Genomic DNA, 25,878 nt, shown 5'->3' on the forward strand with positions numbered 1-25,878 from the left:
GCAACTCCTCACTAATTAGAATCGCTTCGTTTCAGCCAAAAAAGTGGAAAGGAGCATGTCAAACCAAGGCAAATTTGCTGTCATGACGGGGTAACTTGGACATGGACTTGGATGCGGAGGTGAACATCGAGGAGAGCTTGGACATGGATGTTAATGTTGATGTGGACATGCCACCGACGCCGAGTCGAGTTGTCCATCAAAAAGATGTCAGCTGGCAAACATAGAACAGAAAACAAACATTATGTGGCAGCTCCAAATGCAAATCGCAGATGGCGGAAATCGCCCTTGACTTCGGAGTTTCTATATATATATATATATATACACCACCAGACATATATATATATAGCTAATAGTTGGCTAGCTAACTCCCACTCCGATTTCGAAGGCCTTGACATTTGAAGTTGCGTGCGGGGATCATTAGAATGTTTACCTGTTTGTCTGACAAAGTTTCCACTTCTCTTCTTCGTTTTTTTTTTTAACTTTTTTGACATCCCAATGGTTGGCGAGGGGAGATTCATTTGTTTGGCTGGACTCAGGGAAAATCAAGTTACCAGGGTCGTCTGATTGATGTGAACATGTCAACACGGACATGCAAGTGGTTGGAGTTGGAGTTTAGGAGTTGGGATGTGGCTGATGGACTGCTGATCGGGTGGAATTGCAGGAAGCATAAATTGTAGACAAGATACATGTTGCTATTACACGACTCACAATCAGCTGCAGATACAAATTTATGTCATGTGCAGTCTGAGGCAAGTGAATGACAAAAAAGCATTGCCACAATCTGATTGAGTTTTGACAACCGGTTTTTACACGTAGAGAAAAAGTCTCCTTTTTTTCAAGATAATCTATAAATTAAATTCTAAACAATATTAACTTAGATCATATTAAATCATAGATCATACTAAATGACAGATTAAAATTGCTTTAATCACTAATTTCTCGCTGTGCACTTTGAAGTTTTCGGAGCTGGTAGTCTGTTTGGCCAACCCAACTCGATGTCTGGGGTCAAGCGGCCACCTGACAGCAACTTTCCTTGGCGTGGCCGATTTCACCAATGGACGACGATTCAATCGAAAAGCCAGGAATGGAATGGAACATCCACCATCCACCATTCAAGATTCAATATCCAAGATCAGAGGAGCAAAAGAGAAGCTCCTTTGGCCAACCACCAACCAAAATGGAAAACTGTGCGTGCTGTTGACATTGGGTCATAAATTCTATTGCTGGAAAAACAGACAACAACAGTTTTCATTGTTTGGCTGCAAGACTTTTTGTTTGGACAAAACACACAAATATGGGCATTGGGCAAACACCGATACGCAGCAATAGACAAATTAATGCCTCATAGTAGAAATTGGGTTGCTTTTGGGCTGACAGAGGGGAGAGTTCAGTTGAGAGGCTGCAACCAGCTGTCAGAGGGAAAAACTGCTGACTGCTTGCAACCAGGCAGACTGTTCAATCGAGTAAACAGAGAATCAAACTAACCCTTGGCTAAAAAAAAAAATGAAATCAAAATCAGGCCAAAGACGGCTACAACCTTGGCAACTTTGCAGCTAGGCCGTGTTTTTAGGGGGTGCAAATGGGTCACCCAGCCACGTCACTTACTGACCCACTTTCTTGGCCTTTTCGGGTGGCACAATCTGTGTCAGGGATGTGCTGTGTGCCGCAGACCTTGGCTGGGAAAACTATATTGTTTTAGTATTTTATATATATATCTATAAATATTTAATATTTAATATTCTTGAGCTTTTTAAAAAAATTTTACATCTGTAATTACCTTTAAAATTATAAAAAGATAATTGCAGTTTACTATTTGTAAAAATTATTAACCAGAGAAGAATTTTATTTATATTCAATTTACTTGCCTGCATTCAGGCATGCATTTCACTTTGATGTTTTTAGTTTTTTTAGGTTTTTTTGAAAGTATTTTTAAACTTTGTTTTCGAATATTTTCAAACTTTTTACACAAACTTTCTGATTAACAAAAAATTATAAAAAAAAAAAGATTTTCTTAAATTGGTTTTTTTTAAAAAACTTTCTTTATAAAATAAATAAATTTTTTCACAAAATTCAGCAGCAGAGAAAATATTTAAAAGATTTTTTGTTTTAATTTAAAAGTTTGTAGCGCAAACCATGTGCTGGCGCCATCTGTAAGTGGCTATGAATCGTCACTTTGATTCTTCCTTATGAAAAGGTTCATGTCTTCACTTACGTAGTAACAACGTAACTGCACGTAATGTGCTTAACATTTAATTGAAATAAAAAAGCAAAATAATTAAGTGGCTGAAATTAAACAAATTTTTAAAGAAAATAATTTTTTTTAAATATTTTTGTATTATGATTTTTTTGGCATTTTGTTCAAGGATTTATTTAAACGTACGTATTGGTTCTTTTTTCAAAAATGGAAAAAAGTTAGAAGAACTAACTTAGAACTTAATCTCCAAATAAGTAAAATAAAAAAAGCTTTTAGTTTTGAACAACATAATAGTGCTGATAGCTTATAAATAGATTTACCATTCAAAATAAAACAAAGTCATTGGTTGTTAAACCAATTTTATTTTTCAAAATAATACAAAAAAATACAAAATAATACAAAATATATACCAAATTTACTAATAATAAACCTGCCCCAAAGGTTCCTTACCTTAGAAAATTTTATAAGATTTTACTTCATTTCATGTAGACAGCAAATGCCACCGAAGAAGATCATTAAGAAAAATACAAAGATGATCAAGTAGGAATGGTTAGAAATTTTTTGATCTGCGTTGATCTCCGTGTAGCACAGCTGGGCCAAGGGCTTAGACAAATAGTTGCCACGGTGAATGCATTCGATGTTCTGTATATTAGATTCACTCGACTGGAATAATTAATAATATTAAAATGTAAATAAAATGTTTAACTAATAACTAACCTTTCTTGCCAATAGCTTAACTGGACTGGAATTGCAGTCGCACCAAAACGGATTGCCCTGGACATTGGCCATTGTCTTCCAGTTGCTTTCCAAATCATGGAGATCAGTTAGGTTGTTGAAACTCAAATCGATGTTGGGTATGCTACAGACATCACTCGATAATTTCTCAATAGAGTTATGGCTTAAGTTCAACGTTTTCAAACGAGGCATATAAAATAAATTGCAGCTGGCTAGCTCTGTGATATTATTATATGACAGATTAAAATCTGTAACAGTCTCAAATCCAGTTATATTTGGAACTCGTCTAAGACCATTCCCACTTAGATCGAAGGATGACAGCTCCAGCATGGCCAAACACGTCATATTGAAGTCCGACCTGTAGCTGCAGTCGGCGGCTAGGGAGCCGTCCCCTGTTCCTTTTACCAAACAGCCACATAATTCGATCAATTTTGTTATCGGTAAGGCCATCAATGCAAAAGCGCAGTAAAAAACCTTAAAAAAAACAAGAAGAAACGGTATAGTCGAGTGCCGTGAGTTTTAGATACCCGTTACTGTTTTACACAATTTTGAAATATTTATTTTGCTAGTGGAAATTCACAAAGCGCCACCTATTGTCGGAGAAAGCATGTTGAGTAACTGAAAGTGACTTCACTGCCCATGTGAGGTCTTATAACTTTCTTCTTATAAATTTCTTCATAAATAGCGAAATGATGTTTCGATTTGAAAGTTCTTTGGTAAATCGATAGATATTGACAAAAAAGGTTATACAAAGTCAAACGAAGATATACACTATAATATTATGGATGCCACAGTGTTCTGAGGCTTGTGGGCGTTAGAGTGGGCGTGGCGTAGGGACCTCAGGATTATAGTTCCAGAGATCTCAGCGTTCATACGGACAGACAGACGGACGGACAGACGGACAGACGGACGGACAGACAGACGGATGGACAGAAGGACGGACAGACGGACATGGCTCCATCGACTTCGCTATTGATACTTATCAAGAGTCGGAAACCCTTCTTTATACCTGTTACATACTTTCACTCTATGAGTAAGTATAAGTATCTAATTTTTGAGTATAGACAATAGCACCTCTATATTAGTAAATAAGTAAAATTGTAAATAGATTAGATTGCAGCTAGATGTGATAAGTCCAAGTTGCTTTTATACCGACTTATAAATTGGAATGGCGTAGTCAGTGGTTGCACGTTAATGGCGATTGAGAAGTGCATTTTCTTCCATGAAAATTTATATATAATAGTGTGAAAAATCTACATGATTACTGATGGTGCATCTTTCCACATGCAAGGGCAACAATTGTATTTCTACAACCGAATATTCCCGAGACGTCTGGTGTTAAATAGAAGCGACATTAACTGGCCATCGCCTGATTTAGTTCTTCCTTCTTATTTTTTTTTTGTGGAGTTATCTATTGACGAGATCAAGGCTAATGGCAAATTCCGATAAAAGAAATCATATTGAAATTGTGAATAAAAATGGCCACTTAATTGACTTTGTTTTTAAAAACTCTCCTCAAAGTTATTTGGTGGTTTCATACCGACAGAAAGCATTGTAAGAAACAAAAATGCTATTTCTTGTTCATTAACTTCGTTAAATATTTTCAGCCTTCTTACCTTTTTGATATACATTGCTGGTAAAATGAATTAACCGGGACACTGAACTCGGCAAAGGTATTATTTAATATGAGATCACCAACTGAATGAATTTCTTATTAGTAAATTACCAAAAAAGTTCCGTTGATTCCTTTTACTGCTTTTGCTTTCGGAAAGTTACTGAGCAAAACTGCAATAAAAAGTGGCCAGTAAGGTCAACCTAAACAAAAATATCACTAATCTGCAATCTTTTACTGCACACTGATAAAAATCTACTTTCTTGTAAATCTAATTCGCTGTTTTATAGATTATTTTTCCAACTGACACAATTGCAATGAATTACAGACAAAGAAGTTAGTAGCTTAGTCATGATTGCTGATAAGAATAATCGGTAACAATAGTGGTCGAATAATTTTTGGTAGATTACCAGAGTAATTGAATGTTGATCAGAGCACCGTTGGAAGACGCCTCAAAGCCATGGGAAAAATTTTAAAGTTCGGCAGATATAGTAAAATGCATTTCCAAATTAAATAAAATTCTAGTAGGGATATATTCCAGCCTTGAAAGTTCACTATTTGGCAATTTTGCGGAAAAATTCATGAAAATTTGTAGCAAAAATTAATGATGGTATCGAAAATGCAAAAATTGGTCTTAATATTTTGTACGCCACATTTTTTGAGCGGTTTATGTACCGATTTAATGGCAGTGGCTTACTGCTGTGTTTCAAAATTATAATATTTTTAAATTCGTCGGGTGTTATGGATGCATAAGTGGGCATGGCAGGGTGTTGAAATAAACTTGCGCTGCGTGCTTAGTCCCAACCTTCCAATCTCAGAGTTAATACAGAAAAAAGAACAGGCGAACGCACATTGCAGTGCATTGCTAAATCGACTCAATGACTAGATTCTGATCCAGAAGACATATACTTTATAAGGTAGGAAAAAAATGTTTTCCATCTTCTCTATTTTGACATACAGACAAACGGAAAAACTGGCCGACAACCGGACATGGCTAAATCAACTGGGCCATTAATCCCTATTCAGAATATATGAACTTTTCACTTCTTTTCTACATACAGTTCAACGAATGCAGTATATAAAATTGTATAATTATCAATATAAGTATATAATATTCCACATGATTGTACATTTTTCATTCCAAAGATTGTGACTTGTGTGACTGCAAGTTAGTTAATCAAAAGCAAGACCCCAGAGCAGACGTTCGTCGGGAAGAATCATAATATTTTAATTCAGAAACAATAGTATCTACAGAATATATATTCTAGAAGTTTGCTATACATTTTTTAAATGACTAATAAACAGTAATATTAACTTGACTTTTTTGCAGTATTTTGCAGAGGAATTTGGAAATACTTGTTAGGTTCGCTTAGCCAATTCGTAAGTGGAGAAATGTTTTTAACACTAAATTGTGTTTTTCTTGTGTAGTTGCAATGTCTGAGTATTAATCTAAACTGTTCTTAAAACCCATAATTATTCTCAAATATGAAAAAGAAGCTGTATATAGCATTATCAATTTCAATGACCTCATATATATATTATAAATATACGAGTATATATAGATAAGTTGCTCAGAGCGCTTAAGACTCATATGACACATTATATATAGGATGTAGCTCTGAGCGACATTCATCGTCATATATTACTACCTTCTACAGTGGGCAAAATTGTTTAAGTTTAACCCAAAATTTGCCTGGGATTAAAAAAAAACTTATTCCGCAACCAAATACTTAAAAGCAATTGAGAAAGTTTTAATTTCTTATCTTTTTGGCTTGTCAAAATGTTTTGAAAGATCGGACAGACATATGTATATGGCTATAACGGTCTATATATGTTCTGTCTGACAGATCAGACTTCTTTTTATACCCGTTACTCGTAGAGTAAAAGGGTATACTTGATTCGTTGAAAAGTATGTAACAGATAGAAGGAAGCGTTTCCGACCCTATAAAGTATATATATTCTTGATCAGGATCAATAGCGAAGTCGATTGAGCCAAGTCCGTCTGTCCGTCCGTCTGTCCGTCCGTCTGTCCGTCCGTCCGTCCGTATGAACGCTGAGATCTCAGGAACTATAGCAGATACAAAGTTGAGATTAAGCATGAAGATTCTTGAGGTCCCGGGACAGCGTAAGCATTCTGCATTCAGCATTCTGCCACGCCCACTCTAACGCCCACAAATCAAGAAAAACTAAAATTGCTGGAATCTCAGGAACTATTGGAGCTAAAAAGTTGAAATTCAGAAAGTATAATCTTTAGATGCCAGGGCATCTTATAGTGGTACTACTATCCGGCCACACCCACCCATACGCACACAATGCTCAAAAGACGGTTTTCGGATTTTCTAGAAAACCTGATATCTCGGTAACTATAAGCGATAGAAAGTTCGGAATAAGCATGTAGGTTTTTATAATGCTCCCAATGGGAATTGTTTTTTTTCAAGATCAAGACACGCCCACTCTAACGCCCACAAAACCCGAAAAACCAAAAATGCAAAAATCTCGAAAACTATAAGAGTTACAATCACGCTTAGGAACATGTATTTAAAAGATGCCTCTGCAACTTGTCACGAAGTTGCATCCGGCCACGCCAACTCTAACGCCCACAAACCGCGGAAAACTATGGCGTCTATAATATTATAATGAATGACTTCGTTTGACCTTGTATAACTTATTTCTGTTAATATCTATCAATATCTCCGCTAATAAGATTGGTAATAAAGACATCGAAAGGCATTGTCCTACGGTTAGCAAGATTCGGCAAGGTTATTAATAGTAGTCTACTGTTATAATAGGGAAGATGTAAGTTTGCATCCCAATATAAGGAAGTCTTTTTGGACAGAATCTATGCGGTCTTGGTGGACCGCGTACTGAGGATTCGAGACGCAAGATCCATACTTTAAGATCGGACAAACGAGGGAGACAAATATAGTTTTAGTAACATAAGGGTCATTAAATTCTTTCGAAGATCTTTTAAAAAAACCTAGCAAACCTCTGGCCTTGTTAACCATGGAAAAATGTGGTTGGAAAATTTAAGCTTTGCATCCAATAGGACAGCTGTATTCATAAAAATAGCAGTGCAATAGTAGTAGCAGTAGTAGTAGTAAAACAACGGTAATTTTTGCATTTTCCTTTTCGTTAGTTGATCGCTCGATTATTGTTTTTATAAAATGGAATATAGAGATAGGAAAAGTAAAAGAGTTCCGTTGGTTTTGCTTCTTATTTGCGTTTTCTGGACATTCTTGTGGAAAATCACAAGTTTTTGGCTCTTCATAAAAATATTAGTTTTCCATTTTTATCCACAAAAAGTCACGAAAACATTAAAAATTTCGCAAAAAGTGATTATTAATTCAATTTAAATGAAAATACACAATAAACATTAGAAAATTCTAATTTTATTGGTTAGAGAACGCCACTGTTCAGAGGAAGAAAGAAATTTGATAGTTTAGCTTAGAAAGCAGGGAAAACCCTATTAAGAAATCCAAGATATGTTCTGCCAAAATGGTATACAATGCCATTAAATGTGAGTGGTAGGCCGAAACACGTATTGAGGACCGAAAAATAGTGCGTTTCATCAAAGCGAATCCTTTTCTCATCATCATCGAATCAGCGACGTTACCATTCGCCGTCGATTAGTAAATGCAAATTTAAATGCCATTAATGCAATTACTTGGTAAATAAGATATCCAAGCACGATTGGAGTTTGCAAAAAGCCATTTGAACTGATCAGTGACGAAATGGCGCCATATTCTGTGGACAGATGAGTCAAAACTGGCCTTGTTTGGTGGGAAAAGCTCCGACGATCCCCAAACACTTAGTACCACTCAAACAACACTCTTACGCCCGATAACGTGCTTATCGCCTAATGGCCTACAAAAAATGACGTCAAGTCAAGGTCCTTTAAGAATAATGTAAAAATTAGCTGAGAAATAGAACAATGATTTTCTCAAAGAGTTTTGGAATTGCTGATAATTAGAGGTACCTCTATAATTACCAGCATCCGAAGTTTTCCCTTTCTTTTGTAAAGGAATGACGAAAGATTCCTTCCAAATATGGGAAAACGTGGCACCACAGTCCGAATTTGAGATAAAGCATAGATCGAGTAGCTGACCCAAAGAGTTCTTGACATGGTTAATTTGTCTAACAATCCTGTAACAAAATAGTGAGGTGAAGAGGGTTTTAAAGCTAAACGACCAGTTAGTTTGTAGTATGCTAAAATCACCCAAAACCATTAGCTGATCAAAATCTGAAAATAAAGTAAAAACAGACTGTATGGCCGCTACATGCAACTCTTACGTAGATGGCTCGGACCTAGGAGAGGATGTAAGAACACGTCATATTTAATATATATAAAAATCTACCAAGAAGTGAAAGTTTAACGCAAATAAATACGATATCATCGAATCGAAGATTATTCTCCTCGTATACTTCTCCGCCACCACCGGATCTGCGTGATCGATCGAGAAAATTTCGGAGCTAAGAATTTTCGAAACTAGCCATATTTCGGTAAAACAATTATTTGGGATGCAAAGGAAAGACTGTGAGTGAGTATAAAATATATTTTCATTGCTTAATATCAAAACTTACAAATGCTTTTCTTTTCAGTTAATTTCATCTGTAGAACAACTAAACCCTCAAAGTAAGAAATAAGTGAAATAAAACGAATATTATCCGAAGAATCGTATTAATTACTGCTATGCTGACGGTAGATCGTGGAAATTTCAAACTAAAATATTAAACTTAGTTAAACAAAGTTGCTAAATACCTATACTAATGCCTCTTGTGTGTAATCCTTTTTTTACAAAGGCAAACAACAAATGGCGTGACATTTAGTTAAGCTACTAACTAGTTACTAACTTCCAGAAACTATTATTCTTATCGTCGATCCTGCAGAATCCTGAATTTGAAGACTACATTTGCTTTTTTTGTAGATACTTTAGATGTTATGATGATCTCACTCCGATAAGCTAGATTATATATAAGTGTAAGTGGAAGTGTAAGTGTGTAAGTGGCGAACAACCAGAAAGCCATTTTGGTTGCCATCAGGATATAAGTAAAAAAAACTGTTGAAAACTAATAAAAACTTATTTAGCAATGGCTTTAATATAGAATACCTTTCCCCAGAAGGGGTTATGCGGAAGTTCTTACCCCACAATGTTTAGCTTAGTGCTAAAATCTTTTATTATATTCCTATGCCAGCTACAAAGTATACATTATATATACCTGATAAATGACACAGATTGATAAAAAGACACGACCTTTGAGAATGCAACATAAATACTTGTAAGGCTATGCGATCACTTCACTGCTCGGTTGAATATTAACTGAACATTAAGTAATATAAAAAACTTTTTAATTAAATGTTTAAATTATATTTGTTACTTACAAGTTTTGCAGACATCTTTTTTTTTTGGAATGTACCACCGACCGGTTAGCAAATGTACATACACTTTGTGTTGAGATGACATCGATATTTTTGTACCTTTTTACAGTGTTGTAAAATGATCGAACTTAGGTTGGATCGTGTTATTATGAAGTAAAATAGTACTAACGACTTAAATACTAAATACATTTAACAACTAACTAAACTTAACCACTTAACCTAACAATAATTAAACAATAAATTCTTTAAATTAATTTTATTTTATATTTAAAAAATTAAAAAAATATATATTCTTACACAAAGGCACTTAAAAAACGGCTTAAGTTTAATTAAAATAAATAAAAATGTTTATACCTAAATTATAGCATGTAATGTATGGTCTTAAATACACTGGTAGAAAATCTCTTAAATTACATTTTCCTGTTCAAGAACCTTTCTATGGTTGGTGTACGAGCTAAAAGCTATTTTTTCTACAAATTTAAATTACAATTCTTATATTTCAAGAAATCTTTCTGTTTTTTAAAATAATAGTATATATAAAATATATTTAAATTTTCAATTTTTTTTAAAATTATATTTATAGCCTTTAGACTTGTTGTGAGCCGGCTGACAGTGCGTATACTTAATGGGAGCGGCTCTGTTTGTTGAAATCCCGCAAGCAGTGCAGATTTGTTTTGCCAACAAAGCCTGCGTCCTAGTCCTGTTTCGCTCTCTTGCTCTTTGAAGCTCCTTTTTCTCTCTCTCTCTCTCTCTCTCTCTCTTTAGAGAGCGCGCACACGCGAATTCTCGACGCTTGTATAGCTGTTATCGTTACTTCGGCCAAATTGCGTTCCCCGTTGGCAGCGCTGCCGGCGTTGACGCATCGCTGCGGCGCCGCCCCCGAAAACCAAAAACAACAACAACAAAATGAGGGAAAAAAACGAAAGGGTGGCGAATTCGGGACGTGAGACCATGCCTCAGAGTCCTGTGTCCTGAGTCCTGAGTCAGTTTTGGACAAACACTCCGAGCGGCACGTTAGGGCCAAGCGCGCGCGCTTCTCGTGTCGAGAATTCCGTCAGTCTGTCTGTCGTCCGCCAGCGTGTGCGTGAGCGTGAGCGTGTGTCTGTGAGCCTGTGCCAGTGTGTGTGCGTGAGCCAATGGCAGCGTCGTCGGTGTTAGCCAATTCCAATTCTGTGGCAAATACCGTGCCGTAATCGTGCAAAAATACGTGCAAAATACGTCTGGCTAAAACACACACACACCAAACACCCCCTCTTCCCCTTTCTCACTCTCACTCTCTCTGGCTAAATTCAAGTGCAAGTCTCAAAAAAAAAAAAAAAGAATCAAGTGAAAGTGTTGGAGAAATAAAAATAATAAACATAATACAAAAAGAAATTGGGAAGGGAAAACCTTAAGCTCAACACCGCGTTAGCAACAAAATCAACAAAAGTCCGCTGGCGGAGCGGGAAACGCGGAGCTGCGGGCTCTTCAGCTGCCAGTTCAGCTGTCAAAAGTTAGTTCGACTCGAGCGGAGACTAATGTTTTATTTTCATTTAGTTTTTTTTTTGTTCTTGTATTTTCATTTTTATTTCTATTTGAGTTCTTTAGCTGAAGCCTGACTCTTCCCTCCTTTAGTCCTCTAGACCTTTGCAGCTCCATAAAAGGCGTGGGCGGTGCACTGTAAACAAAAATGTGGGAAACGAATATGGGGGAAATGTAGTAAAGACAGGGAGATTACTGTTTAGTATGCCAAAAGACTTTAAGTTTAAAAAATGATTAACATAAGTTTTTAGTACCCTTTTGATATTTTTGATATGAAAAACTTAAAATTTGTTTCATAAAAATGTACAACTTTGGCCACAAAAATTGTACAATTTAGAGAAATTTGATCATACTTCGTCAGCTTAGATTCAGTAGCTAAGATTAAAAATTTAATGCACTTATTACTTCTTAATAAAGAAGACCATCAATCCTTGCCGTGTACTTCCTACTTAATTCTTATGGCAATGACAGGCGCTCAAGGAGTTTTCCCAAGAATTTTCCTGACCAGCTGCGTTTGCGTTTTTCTTAGTGTTAGAAAAGCTTCCAGAATTCAAGTCTTTCAAGGTCCACATAGCGCTATTTGGTTAGTTTAAACAAGAAATCTATGTGTGACAGCCAAGTGCATTACTCATACGCCGCGTTGGCCGAGCAAAGCATGAAAATGAAATCATACCAACTACACAGAAGCAATAACAGTTAAGCTCACCTACTGTCCGCCTCTAACTCTGTGTGTGTTTCTGTCTCTGTGTGTGTGTTTTGTTTGTGTGTGTGTGGGTGTCTATGATGAAAATTGTGAAATGCGTGCCATGGCAAAAAACAATGGCTAGCAAAATAAATGAAATGAAATGAAACAGGCCAGCAATAAAACGGGGCAAGAACAAAGGACGCGAGAGCTAATGTCCCAACCTGACCAAAGTCCAGAGTCACGCGAAGTTGCAACAACAACAACAACAGCAACAACAACAGTGGCAGCAATTTTCAAATGTTCTGAATCAAGGTGAACCAAGGATGTTTGTGGTGTGGGTGTTTAGGGGTGTTTAGCCGAACTAGTTAGATCAGAAAACAAAAAAAGCCCACTGAGATCTGTAATAAATCAAGGATGTTGTACTGCTGCTTTGCTGGTAGGGCAAAGAAATGCAAATAAATTGAAGAATAATAATATCAAAATGCCAAGGCACTGCCAAACTGGCAAACTGGCAACCGAAAAGCGAAAAGCCGCCGCACAAAATGTGTAGCATAAATAATTCCACCCACAACACACAGAGACAAAAAAGGTTACACAGTCACTAGGGCGACACCAGTAGACATTTCAACGCCGACGTTGACGTTGACGTTGCCGTTGCCGTTGGCGTTAACAGCGCAGTCAGCCTGGACAGCAGAACTTTCACCCACACACATGTACTCTCCTTTTCTCTCTGCCGAGAAAAAGTTCCTCTCTAACTAACCTACATCAACAGCTGTGACTTCTAACAAAAAAGTGCCACCCACGCCAGTCGCAAAAAATAAAGAAAATCTACCGTAAAAATCCCTAAAAAATACCAAAATATTAAATTGAATTACGAAAATAAAATAAATTATAAAATTTATAAAAATATTATAAATATTTTTCAGTGTTTTAGCTGCTGTTAAATCGTGTGAAAATAACGAGCGGAGTAAACAATAAGCCAGGACAAATGAAAACGCCAGAGCGCGCTTTTCTCTGACTGTCGCTCTCTGTCTCTCCCCTTCTCTGTCTCTGTTTCTCTGTCTCTCTCTCTGTCTGTCTCTGCCGCTGTCGCTGTCTCTGCCGCTCCCTATCGCCCGACTTTCGACTTTCTCCGGAACAGCTGTTCTTGTTCTCTTTCTCTCCGCGAAAAACGAAAACTAAACTTTCTCTCGAATTCGTTGTCCTGCGCCGAAGCGTGTGTACATAACCTAAAATCCGCACTCTGGATGTTGCGGTAGGCGGACGGCGGTCGCAAGTTGCACACACAAGTGCAACATCGGGAGCAGAGCGGCAGCAGAGCGACGGAGCGGCGACGGAGCAGCGTTGATGCCGTTGCAGCTGCTGCTGCGCAGCCAGCAACGACAGCAGCAACACTAACAGCAACAGCAACATCAGCAGCAACGTCAGCAGCAGCAGAAACACTCACAGCAGAAGCAGCAGCAGCAGCAGCAGAAGCAGCAGCAACAATCAGCAACATCAGCGCCCTGTGTGCACCGACAATAATATGAGGAGTGGCAGTTCGGAATTACTACTCGAGCAGCAACAACAAGAGCTACGGTTACGTAAAATCCGAGAACTGGCTCCGAAAAAGAAAAATGGCAATCGGCGCTTTCGTTCGTGGCGGGAACGTGCGCGTTTCTATGGCACCTCGACACTGGCCTTCTTCTCGGTGACCGCCGGTGCCTCGCTGCTATTTCTCGTACCGCTCTATGTCGATCCGGCCATATCGACGCTGAGCCACGACTTTATCGAGAAGCCAACGCTGTGCACGACAACGCGTCGCGAGGATCTCGTTGGTATATTCAATTGCTCGTGGAGTTCGTGTCGCGAGGGCTGCACCTCCGATTTATATCGTTGCGTTCATATTTATGTGACGTTTATTGAACAAAATATAACGATACCCGAGAATCTGACCGATTATAGTAACTTTACATCGGATATGGAGCAATCTGGTGAGGCAACACTCTTGGTTAATATCAAAGGATGTGGCTATCCGCCATCGGTGACGTGCAAAAACTTCAACGGTTATTATGGCATCGAGGGCGCCATCTTTCCGTGTTTCTATTCGCGCAAAAATAAGACAGTGGTACTGACATCCTATAATCACGACGACCAGGTGGCCATGATCATCCACTTCTTCGCGGTGCCCTTTGTGATAACGGTCATCTCGTCCATTGCCCTATGCATTATGCATTGCGACTGCCGCTGCAAGAAGGATCGCAGCCATCGCCGCAATCGGCCGCAGTGCCGAAGGCCGCGCATCGAGAATCTCAGGTGAGTAGGATGGTGAGAGGAATCTAGAACTTAAGTAAACAAACTACTTACTGCCTCTAAGTTTTAGTTTTTGGAAATCCTTGACTTAAGCTTAACTAACCTAACTAATCGAAAACCTTTAAAAATATTCAATAACAAGAACCTTTCTCCCACAAAACCTTCTTCAACATTCTAGCCTCTCAAACCTCTTAAACGAAAAAGACTTACTATCTCAGAGGTTATTAAAAATTTCTTCACTTCTCAAAAGTGAAAGTCAACCTACGTTTCCTTACAAAGAAAACCGACTACCCAGCTTTTCAATTATATTATTCAAATAAACATGAATTTAAAACGATGTTTTTTTTCGTTATGTACTTTTGCCGTCTTTGGTCGGTAAGTTAATTTAACAAAACTCTCACAGCAGGCAGTTCCTTCCTGTCTGTAATATTTGCTTTCCTGGCGTCGCCGTAATTTAAATAATTCACTAATGACAGTTTTTCTTAGTGTGTGTGTGTGTGTTGGTGTTGGTGTTGGTGTTTGTGTGAGTGTTTGTGTACTGAGATATGGAGAAGGAGAAGGAGAAGGAGAAGGGGGGTGTCAACGTCAGGGGAGGGTGTTGTTATTTTGGAGTAATATGCGGTCTAAATTATTTATAAGACCAAGCGTCGCATGTATGTGCCACCCTGCGCCGCACTGAAGGCATTAGAGGCACGCACCAAACACGCACCACATTGCGTATGATTGATATGTTGAGCTGTTGACAGTGCCGCCGGGGTTTGAGGTTGTCTCTGTACCATCGACTGCTAATGGATACCGGGGGGCTTTCGGTGTTTTCCGAAACACTGACAATTACATTTCGGCCATCAAGTAAATAGAAAACAATAGACGGCCATTGATTCGTACTTTAATTTCATGACCAGCTGGTCTTTAATGCCTGGTTTTCTTTTTGTTGTTTTCATTTTTTTTGCTTTCTATTGAATTCCCTTTGAATTGCGGCATTATCGAATCTGTGCCATTGTTTTGCCATTCATTTTCCTTTTTCGAGGAAATTTCCATCAGGTTTTCAGTACTCATTGCACATCGATTCAATCGATAATGAATTGGTGGTCTGTTCTGTTCACCCGCTGGCAGTTCCTTTAGTTCCTTTGCTCCTCCTCCTACTCCTCCTCTTCCTCCTGTTCCGCCCATTCACTTGGTACGTGCATTATTCAAATGTCATGGCAGCCAGGGTGCTCTCACATGCCAGCCAACGAACCAGCCAGGCAACCAACCAACCAACCAACCAACCAGCCATCCAGCCAGGCTGGGCAATTTAAGTCCGCCAAGTGCTCCCCGCCGTAATCCTTTGTCTGGTCGGACTCATCCAAATGCTTGGCTTGGACTGGCCCAGAGGCTCCATCAATTATTGGTTAAGAGGTGAAAAGAGTGCTAGTGCGAGTGCCACTGCCAGGTGCCTTGCCTTGCCTTGCCTTGCCTTGCCTTGCAATCGTTCTTTGGCTACAGAGAGATCGCCGAATAATTGCTGTCCATTAACGACCTTCGATTATAAAGGTGACCCCAATTCAATCAGGTTTTACACAAAGAGAAAACGCATAAATTGATTTCACTGTGAAAGGAAAGGTTTCTGTAGCATACTTATTGGGGTTAGCAAAGAGATCGCTTGTAATGAGGAAAGAGTAAATGCTAACATGACTAAATCTACTTATTTGACAGCTTGAGTATGTAGTTATTATGAAGAGGCAATAAGTGATATAAAAACTGCAAGGAAATCTTCTTAATTTTGCCCTGTTTAATATATTAAATGCCTTAAAAACTATTCATGTATTAAAAATCTTAGATTATCCATCAGTTAAGATCCTAAGTTTTTATCTCTGTATTAGCAAGTCGAAAAGCAATATTGGATATGCGAATAAGTCTGCTGCAGGTGCATGTCCAACATATTCTCCCACATACACACACACACACACATAAAAACTTTTTAGTTGCAAATTCCTTTTGGCGGCCAAAAGCTCTGATGGTGGCAAGGCGACGTCAGGTGGCGTACAAATGTATCTAATGCGCATATTTTAACTTGTTTTCAACGGAAATCACTAATAAAAACAGTTGAAAAAGAGCTGTTGAAAAGTTGCGAAACAAAATGGCGTCAGTTTTTGCCACCCCCACTGCTGGATGTGTGTGTTACATAATCAGCTTACCTGTCGCTGATGCTTCTCCTTGTCGCCAACGAATCCGACTTTGTTCGCAGTCACAGTTTGCCGCTTTGCTGCTGTGGGATTTGCAGGATATCATTCACATGTCACTTCACTGAAAACGGGAAAACTCTTTCGAAATTCGAACAATATGCAAAGCAAGTGCAAAAGCAAAAAAAAAAAAAAATAAGAAAAAAAAGAGTGGGAAAATGCAAATAGTTCCAACACTTTGCTATACATTTGCTAATGATTATGGGGCAGCATTATGCCACTTTCGCACGTTGTTGCCATTTTTGTAGTGGCATGCTTTCTAGCACGATCCGCATTAGCGGCACTCTTAGCCGGCACTCAATCATTTGGCCATAACGCAACTAAATCACAGCCAATAAAGCAACCAACTGGCTCTGCCTCGGCAACTAAGTAGCCAGCAGAAGTTAAAAGCCAAGTAGGCTGAGCGGGGGACTATGTAGAGTAGAGCTAGAGATACCCTAGAATTTTTATTATATTGTTATTAAGAACTGGGAGACATATTATAATAATAATAATTACAATTATCCCCAGGTTTTCCTTATAATTAATTAAAGTGCCTATAAGTATGCAATAAATTATGAATTTTTCATTCAGTTCAAATTGATTTCCTTGCCTTTTTAAGGACTTTTTATATGCATTACTCTATATAGAATGATCATGTTTACAGACTTTTTTTTTTTTAAATCATTTTATTATTCATAATTTATAGTAAAATGTATATTATTAAGCCATTTCAGCGAAAAATTCCTCTTAATTAGAACGACTTTAATTAAATGCAGTTCCCTAGTGGTATTTGGCATGAGAAAAGAGAACTTCAAGTTATAAAAACTTTCAGCTGGGAATGATTAAATCAGATAACTTGAAAAGTGCGATTTTGCTAAACTAGCTGCATGGTTTTGTGGTTCCCCTGGCGAGGGTATGGCCACCATCAGCATCTTCCTCAAGTGCAGCTCAAACAAGAGTTTAAGGGTTCAGCTGGGGGAGGTGGTGGGAAAATAGTGGGTGTTGGATGTGGGTGCCATGGGGGAAATGCTTCTAGTGTGGCCTACTTCTGTTTTCTGCTTTTGCGGCTGCCTAGAAGCGTTTTTCTTTGTGCATATGTATGTGTGTGTGTGTGTGTGTGTGTCTCTATGCGAGAGTGTGCCACTTTGTGCTGCTTTCCTTTTCTTTTATTTTATTTTTTATAGAAAAATCAATTTTGCTCCTTTTATGAACATCCCAAGCAGCTGAGAATGCAACGAAGTCACGTCTTTCATTTTCCTAAATGATTTTTTTACGAATTCGGCTTTTTTTTTGTTGTCATCTACATGGCCAAAATTTGATAGGCTATGGTCAGAAAGAGATGTTTTTCTTACCCAAAAATATATATTCGCTTGCAATAAATTTTGGTAGCTGCAGCGTTTTAAAGAAGCTTCACCTGGCTTTCCTTTTTGTTGGCCCCCGAAATAGGCTCACATAATCATGTGGCTTGTGTTCGATTTGGGTTGGCAGCCTGCCCCAAACTAATGACAACAACAAAGGACCCTTGATTATTGCTGAAATGCCGTTTAGTTAGCAGACAGATGTTGCCCCATTCTGCGTTCCGGGTGGTGAGTGTCACGTATCCCAGGGAAACAATGGTTTCGCAAAAAAAAGGAAACAAAAAATGGTCGATCCCCCGTATATACATATACCCGAACATACTCAAGATAACCAAGCACCATTGTTGTAGACCTCTATTTTTTATTTATCTTTGCCGAAAGGGAACTAGAGAAGTGCAAGCTATCTCAATCTCAGATCCACACTTTCTCATACATACACATACATACAAGATGCGCCCAGTCACCCTGACTTGCCACGCCCGCCGAACGCCCCCTAATCGATATTAATAATGCGCAGCATATGAATGCTGTTCAATAAATTTCCATTTCTTGTTCGTTTCAATTGGAGATTTGCCTTGGCAGAAAGGCAGGGAGGCCAGCAAAGGGGGCGTGAATGCCAGCCATCGCATTCAGTCGTCGTCGTCAGTCAATTCATATAAATCCCCAGCAAATCCCTACACCTCCGCCATGGCCATTTCCCAGTTCGTTCAGAAAAGTCCGCCAAAAGTTAGTGAAGACGTTGCTTCAAATGCTTCATTAATAACACGAAGACACACATACACAGACAGTTGGATAGACAGTTTCCCCGGGGAATACATATTCATGAAGGTTCTTACGTAAATGCCAAGAAGTTTCTATGTTCCAACTATGAATCTGGGATGTAACTGCTGCTGATAGGGGGGAGTACGAGCTCTCATTGAATCTCTTTGAGTTGAGAAAGGAAAGTTCAAGTCCTGGAATTTCTCAATGCTGAAGTAAACTTTTCAAACGTTGCACAATCAAAGTCCATAAAAAACCCCTAAGAGTTAGGTATATTTATAAATCTGTAAAGGATGCAGGCATTAATATTGCACTAGAGGCGGATATTATCTAAATTTGAATATGTTATTAAAAGGAATTTATGGCCCCGCCAGCATATCCTCTTTTTTTTTTGCTTGACGACCTCTTAAGATGAGGCATCTCATAATAAATGGCGAACACTCATACATTTACTGAGAAGGACACACACACTCGTATGGGTATACAGCTGAGTTCGCAAAAATAGATGTTAAAATTTAGAAAGTTATTGAAAAAACCCATCTTAAATGATAGAAATGTTTAATTTTTTGTGTTTTTATCATAAATTTAAGTACTAAAAAATACAAAAAAAGAGTTTGCAAGACCTAGCAGCTTTTATAGGTTTGAACATGTTTCTATCATTAATTTTTAAATTATTTCTTTTACCTACTTAACTCCTATTACTCTGACCATAGCTATTAGCCTTCTTGGCCAAGGAAACGCGTGCGATTTTTAATGGTCAGACATTCGGTTTAATACGGCTGTTAGGACATCATATTAAAGGACATAAGTATGTTCAGACATATGGACCGAATTAAACGGCGGGAAAAGGCAGGGTGAAGATGAAATCGGATACAATCAGTGTCAATTCCCATTCCCCTGTCTTTTCTCAAAATATTTCCCACAGAACGTAACATGAAATTTCAGTTTGAGGGAACTGTATTTAAAACTCCCCTTAATTTCGTCAGATTACCACAAAAACACTTCTGGATTAACAACATTTAAAGTTTTAACTGCACATTAAGGAATTCCGTTTTGTGCCAGCCCCTTCTACCCACTCCACAATCGCAATTAAGCTTCAAATGTAAACGAGAAGATACGCGCGCACCATGGGGCGTATGAGTTATTATTTTGAGAAGGAGGGGGAGGCTGTTCATCTGTTAGTTTGTTTGTCTGCCTGGGCCCGTGAAACAGGGCAAACAACAAAAGCTCCTATTCAAAGCAATTCACGTATATAAAACATTTATCTTTATGGCCGTCTTCAAGTCTGTAGTCGAGTCTCCTACGTGCCACATGGACAAAAAAGTAAATGAGCAGGCCACGTGTGTGTGTGTCTGTTGTCTGTTTATTTAGGTTTAAATTGTCAACAATGTCACATTGTTTTGTCACTAATTTGGCCACATAAGAAGATTAAATTTCCAAGTCGAAGATGTTAAGGACTTGGCCATTTCTTTTTACAAAATTTAATTACAGCTGCGTGGCCTTTTGCCTGCTATTGCAGTCACTTGAAAGTGCTGTGGCAACAAGGACATGCAGCAGCAAAACAATTTTTGTTGACAATCAAGTGCAGCAGTGAACGGTAGTAGAGCAGCATGCAAGGACATTCAGCCAGCATCCTGAGCATAATGCAACAAATTTCAATGAGAGACCACCTGCCGCCATGCCCCCACCCCAATCCGTACCACTCGAGAACCCAATGAAATGCCTAGGGTGTGGCCTCGGTCACGACACGTTGGTTGCACTACTTCTTGTTGTTGTTGGGCGTGTTTTTTTTTTTTCGTTTCTGTCGGTTATGTTGCCACACTGATGGTGGTGCAGTTGGTGGTGCATCCGCATCCGTCAGTGTGGCAGGACATGCCGGCAGGAGCCTGAGCACTGCGGCTCAGCTTGCACAGCCGAACGGATATTGTTCGAGCCACACCCCAAGGCTGATCCACCCACACATTGTACGCCTGCCAATTCATCTACTCATACAGCACCCACAACATCCATCCAACCAACCAAGCCGACTATCCAACCATCCATTCATTTAGTTTTGGACAGTCCATCATGGATTTTTGGGGCCAGCTGTCGCTGTTTTAATTTCGTAATTACAAATCCTTTTGCTCTGTTTTGTTTTGGCCGGATGCCAAAAGTCATTTTCTTGCCAGCATTTGCTATATATATATATATAGGATCCGGCTTGCCAATATTTTGCAATGATTTCTGACAGTTCTTGCGGCCGGCCCTGCCAATTATCAAAGCCTTAAGGATATTTGATTTAATTAAAATACACAAAAACACAAAATGGGAGCAGCTCAAAACTAATTACGAAATTCTTCTTTTCGTTTTGCCAGTGACAGGCAATTATAGCAGCAAGGCATATTTTGGCAGTCTAGGACCTTGTGGTTCGGTTTTAGAAGGCATACGAGTGCCTGGCTATCGATTGTTGCCTACTTTTTAGGGCATTTTAGGGCTTGCAATAAAAATTTATTTACTAGCCTGAAAATGATAACCAAAATAGAAGAGGAGCTTCCATTGAAAATGAAAATTCATTTTTGGAATATAAAAATGCATTTTCAAGTCAATTTCAGTTTAATAAAATGCAGTTATTGGTATATACCTGCCATGGTTAGGATAAATCTATTTTTTCTCAAATTAAAAAGTAATTACTTTCTAAAAAAACCTATTTTTTGGCATGAAATAGTTGACAATTACAATTTAAAATCCATTTTGCCTGCAAAACATATCACAAAATCCACAAAAATATGAACAATTGAAAACCATTTCACCCTTTTTTTCCGCCTTCTGCCTTTGCAAACATTTTCAATATCAAAACGACTTTAATATCCCTTTATTTCTTATACAAAAAGTAAACAGAAATTTAAATAAAATATGCAAGTAACGTCTTTTTGCTCTCATATCCTAAAATGACAAAAGCTCTGTGCAATTGAGAACAATGGTGGTCCTTTTTTTTGGGCCAAAGTGCCCGAAGTCTCTTTTCACATTCATTACACGATCAGTTTGTTCTGACTGTTTCATTTGTTGTCCTTCCAATTTGTTATCCCTGCGGACAAAGTGGGGTGTGAACCGGCCTAAATGCTGCCGTTTTAATAAGCGTGTTTCACCGGATATTCCAGCGTTTAACGCCTGGCTACAAATTGTCGGGATTGCTCCATTCTGTTCCCTTCTGTCCACCGTTTCCGTTTTTTTTCCTGCATTTTTCTTCTTTTTTGGTTTTTTTTTAACAATGTGACATGTTGCCGTTGTCCAGGCCAGATCCATATATTTTTATTACAAAGCGTTCCTTATACCCTTGTCCGCTAAACTCCGGAGGCGTACTCTCTCGGGCTTACACTGTGGGAAAAGAAATTCTGCATTGATTTGGAAAGAAAACTCTGATTTGATGGTAATGAATTTTGAGAAGAGAGATGCAGAAGAAAGGACAGCTTTGTTTATGCTAAAAATTGTGTAAAAAATAATATTAAAAAAACACATAAAATCAATCCAAAAATCAATATTAAAATATATTTCTTTATAAGTTTGATTTAAGACAACATTTTCCTAACCAACTTCTTTAACAACACTTTGTCAGTAATTCCGAAAACCTATCTACCGTTTCTTCTCCTTTTTTCTCTCCGTGTATGTGGGTGGCCTGGCCAGTTTGCATGTAGCTCACCTAAACAAGACGAACATTTGTATATTTCACAATTTCCGTTTCTGTTCCGGAACGTTGTCGCTTGCCGTTGTTCGTGTCACATATTTTTTTTGTTTGTGCCTTCTGTGTTATTTTTTTTAGTGCTGGCCTTTTCCCCACGACAACTCCAACGACAACAGCAACAACAAAACCAGCAAAATGGGACATTCGGGAGCTTTCAACGCAATTTGAAAGGACACCCGCACCACCGCACCCCCGCAATTTCGCATTGTTTGTCTGAGCGGCGGCGGCTGTGGCGGCGGTGGCGGCAACTTTGTCAGAACCTAGCTCCAAGTGCAACGCGCCGGAAACTAAAAGCATCCAACAAGAGAAATTCCAAAAAGAAAATAGAAAGGGGTAGGAAAAGAAGTCCTGACAAACATGCAAATAAGTCGACAACGTTTCGTGTCCATAGTAGGTTTTTCCTCACTATGGCAATGGCAATCTGTAGAGAGAGAGAGAGAGGAAGGGGAAAAAGAACATAATAATTTCTTAAAAGTTATTGTGGCTGCCCGCTTTTTGCTTAGCCGCCTTTGTCTAACTGCTAGTCAGGCACCAACCGCCACCGCCACCCACCACCCACTCACCTGCTAGCTGAGATTTATGGGCTCCTTCACAGTCGGCTTTTAATTTGCCAACGAATCCTGAAGCCTTGCAAAACGCATCCCGACTTTCGTCTGGCAGGATGCCTCAACTTTTTGTTTGTTTTTTTTTACTCTTATTTTTTTTTATTTGCCTTTGTCTTTCTGGTCTTTTTAATGAATTGTTGTCGCTGGCAAAGCATTTTGTAATTTATTTAATTAAACTTTTTTTCGCTCCTTCCTGCACCGCTCGAAACAAAAGTTTCCGCCTCGTGCTTTTGAAGTTTCCGCGAAATGATAAATTTGAAAGGACAAAACGAATGGATGGGAACTGACAAAGCGAACCTACGATGACAAAGGTTAAGGATTCTTTTTAACAAAAAATAAAAGAAAAACAACAAGGAACAAGCAGGGGATTTTTGGTCTAGAAGTTAAATGTTTTAAATTTTGTTATCAAAATGAAAGTCTTAGCCTATTTTTGTTGTTCTTTTTTGTTGTTTAAATTTAAAAAAATTCATCACAAAAACATTCAGAATAAAACTCTCACTTACTTTACAAACATTTCTATAACTAAAAACCTGAAAATTCCCCTTTTCCAAGCTCATCATTGAAAATTTATAACTCCCTTAAGGACTATCCAACCCTATTCAAACTGCATGTCACATATTTCAGCAGTCTCCTTCAGACAGTTAATCCTTAGCAAATCTTTATAAAGATTCAAGCATTTAGAATATTTTCATTTAGTCTAAGCTCTCCATTTGTTGGACAAAGAATTTAGGTCCATTGACGAGAAGGACAACAAAGGCCATCCCTTCTGCAGGATTATGACAAATGTGCCAAATCATTTGTCTAATTTGTGGAACCCAAAATACATTTTCTGGGAAAAAAGTAAAGACCAAAATTGATTTGCTTCTGCTTGGTGGAAGAAAGTTTAATAAAGGGAACGAGGGAAAATTACAAAAGGCGATCTGAATCTGAATTGAAGTCAATAAACAGAGGAGGAGAGGTTGTGGCCACTATAGAGCCGGGTCCTTGGTAATTTTACCCGTTTTATGTGGCCAATAAATGTTTTATCTTCGTATCCAAATTGCCGCCAGCTGCGTGCATGCGTGCCGATAAGGATTGGCCCTACTGCTGCTGCTTCTCCTTCCCAATCGGATGCCAAAAATTGGTAGCCCAACAACCAACGGCCATTTGGCTGCAGTGCGTCGCTTTGGCTGCCGAAAGCAAATCGATTTATTGGCCATTAAGCCCTGGCATTTGCCACTAATATTTCAGCCCCAGTTGCATTTGCTTTTTGGGTATGAGTATACAACCCCCTCCCCCTAAGCCGCCTCCTTAAATGAGGAAAAAATAATTTCGCTGTCCTGCGGCTGAATCGTCGACCATTTTCATTTCATTGTTGTCCTTAGGCCGTGCTCTGTGTGTGCGTGACTTTTGCCAACTGCCTGCATTTGGATTACGACTGCAAATTGCCTATTAAAGCTGAAACGACGACGGCTGCCTCAGACTCAGCACAATTTCACTTTTTGGTCACGTTCGGGCTTTTAATTTGAATTTTAACAGCTCGCCACAGACACTTGTGCCCAGCCAAATGAAAACGCAATTAAATCATTCTTATTGAGTCATTGATTTAAATTTATCGCTTATTTTTAAGTATTATGACAGCCATCAAAATGAATGCCGAACGAATGGGGGATATTTTTTTGAATTTCAAATGAGTTTTGAAAGGGAGAGGTAGAAGTGTGGGTTTTAAAGAGTTTGATTCTGATGTTCAGGCAGTTTAAAAATAGAAAAAAATAATCAAAAAGTTAACAAAATTAAGAATATGCTTCATATTTTTATCCCTTTTGAGAGGTTTTTATAATATAAAAATCTATGATAACCTTTTTATAAACTCAAACAATAATTTAAACTAGTTTTTTGGTTTCATTAGCAAACACTAATCCTGTTTTCCATGATAAATAAATCATTTTCCATTTAACAAACCCACATAATTTGCAAAACACACAGTTTAAGCGGTTGAAACTGATGGAAAATCGATTGACTGAATATGAAGTTAATGCCGGAAAACATCAGTAAATTTCGGTTGACCCACTCTCTCTCTCTCTGTCTCTGTCCGCCTCTCTGAGAGTTGTTTAATAAATGCGTAGCCATGCGAACAGAGCATCAATTATGATGGCTTGTCAATTAATTGAAAGCCAATCGGATTGCAACGGACAGAATCCTTTTGGGAACGAGCAGACGCACTAATTGGGCTTAATAAAACAAACAATGAATACCCGGACTGAGCCAGAGCTCATCACCAGAAGCTGATCGGATCGGAAAGAGGACATACAGGCGGATGCAGCTCTTGATAGTAAAGTTGAAATTGAAACTGGCCACAGATCAAGGGATTGCCAAGTATTTAATTGCCATAATCAAAGATAAAAGCTGAGGGTAATGAATTAAACAGAAAGAGAGAGAGAGAGAGAGAGAGAACCCTTTGGGTTTAGATTAGCCAATGCAATGAGTCCTTGTAAGTTTCGGCAAGCCTGAAGTGTCCTTTTGCCACAGACCATCCATAAATCTCTTGACCTTGCCGGACATTTTGGCACGTGTCGAAACCAACATGAATTCACAATGGCCATTTGTCGTCACCCCAATGGGGTGGTCCATGGCTAAGCCGCTAAGTAGCTTTTCCTCTGCAGTTTTTCCTTCTCTTTGGGCCTAAATAATTGAACAAAGTGTGCGGCGATTCCTGGAAAATACAGAAATGTGATGATGAATGTGCAGATTGAAAGTGACTGAACTCGAATCGAACACAAGCGTCTCATCGCTGATTAATTTTTAAGCACGAACAAGTGTCAATATAAATGGATCAATG

At 38.5% G+C, this 25,878-nt stretch overlaps 2 protein-coding genes across 2 annotated transcripts in view; one reads left to right on the forward strand and one right to left on the reverse strand.

Annotated features, from left to right (window-relative positions):
* Positions 1 to 2,581: 2,581 nt before the first annotated feature.
* LOC108108371 (tsukushi-like) lies at positions 2,582 to 4,712 on the reverse strand. The gene is made up of 3 exons (XM_017216419.2): positions 4,546 to 4,712; positions 2,912 to 3,403; positions 2,582 to 2,857 (listed from the first exon to the last, which is right to left on the reverse strand). The coding sequence occupies exons 1-3, from the start codon at positions 4,558 to 4,560 to the stop codon at positions 2,666 to 2,668; spliced, it is 699 nt and encodes a 232-aa protein (XP_017071908.1). The 5' UTR covers positions 4,561 to 4,712; the 3' UTR covers positions 2,582 to 2,665.
* A 6,214-nt stretch (positions 4,713 to 10,926) lies between these two features.
* LOC108110020 (protein tipE) overlaps positions 10,927 to 25,878 on the forward strand; it is a 32,126-nt gene continuing 17,174 nt past the window's right edge. The window contains exons 1-2 of the mRNA XM_017218865.2: positions 10,927 to 11,410; positions 13,051 to 14,419. Coding sequence (XP_017074354.1) covers positions 13,650 to 14,419 — 770 coding nt within the window. The 5' untranslated portion in view covers positions 10,927 to 11,410; positions 13,051 to 13,649. The remainder of the gene's footprint in view (positions 11,411 to 13,050; positions 14,420 to 25,878) is intronic.

This window comes from Drosophila eugracilis, unplaced genomic scaffold, assembly GCF_018153835.1.
Source record: "Drosophila eugracilis isolate 14026-0451.02 unplaced genomic scaffold, ASM1815383v1 contig_47, whole genome shotgun sequence".
Classification (NCBI taxonomy): domain Eukaryota; kingdom Metazoa; phylum Arthropoda; class Insecta; order Diptera; family Drosophilidae; genus Drosophila; species Drosophila eugracilis.

Excerpts from the sequence above, each read along its gene's own strand:
- LOC108108371 (XM_017216419.2), bottom strand. Across the intron at positions 2,858-2,911 it reads TTAAGCTATTGGCAAGAAAG|TCGAGTGAATCTAATATACA; the intron begins GTTAGTTATTAG and ends TAATTATTCCAG.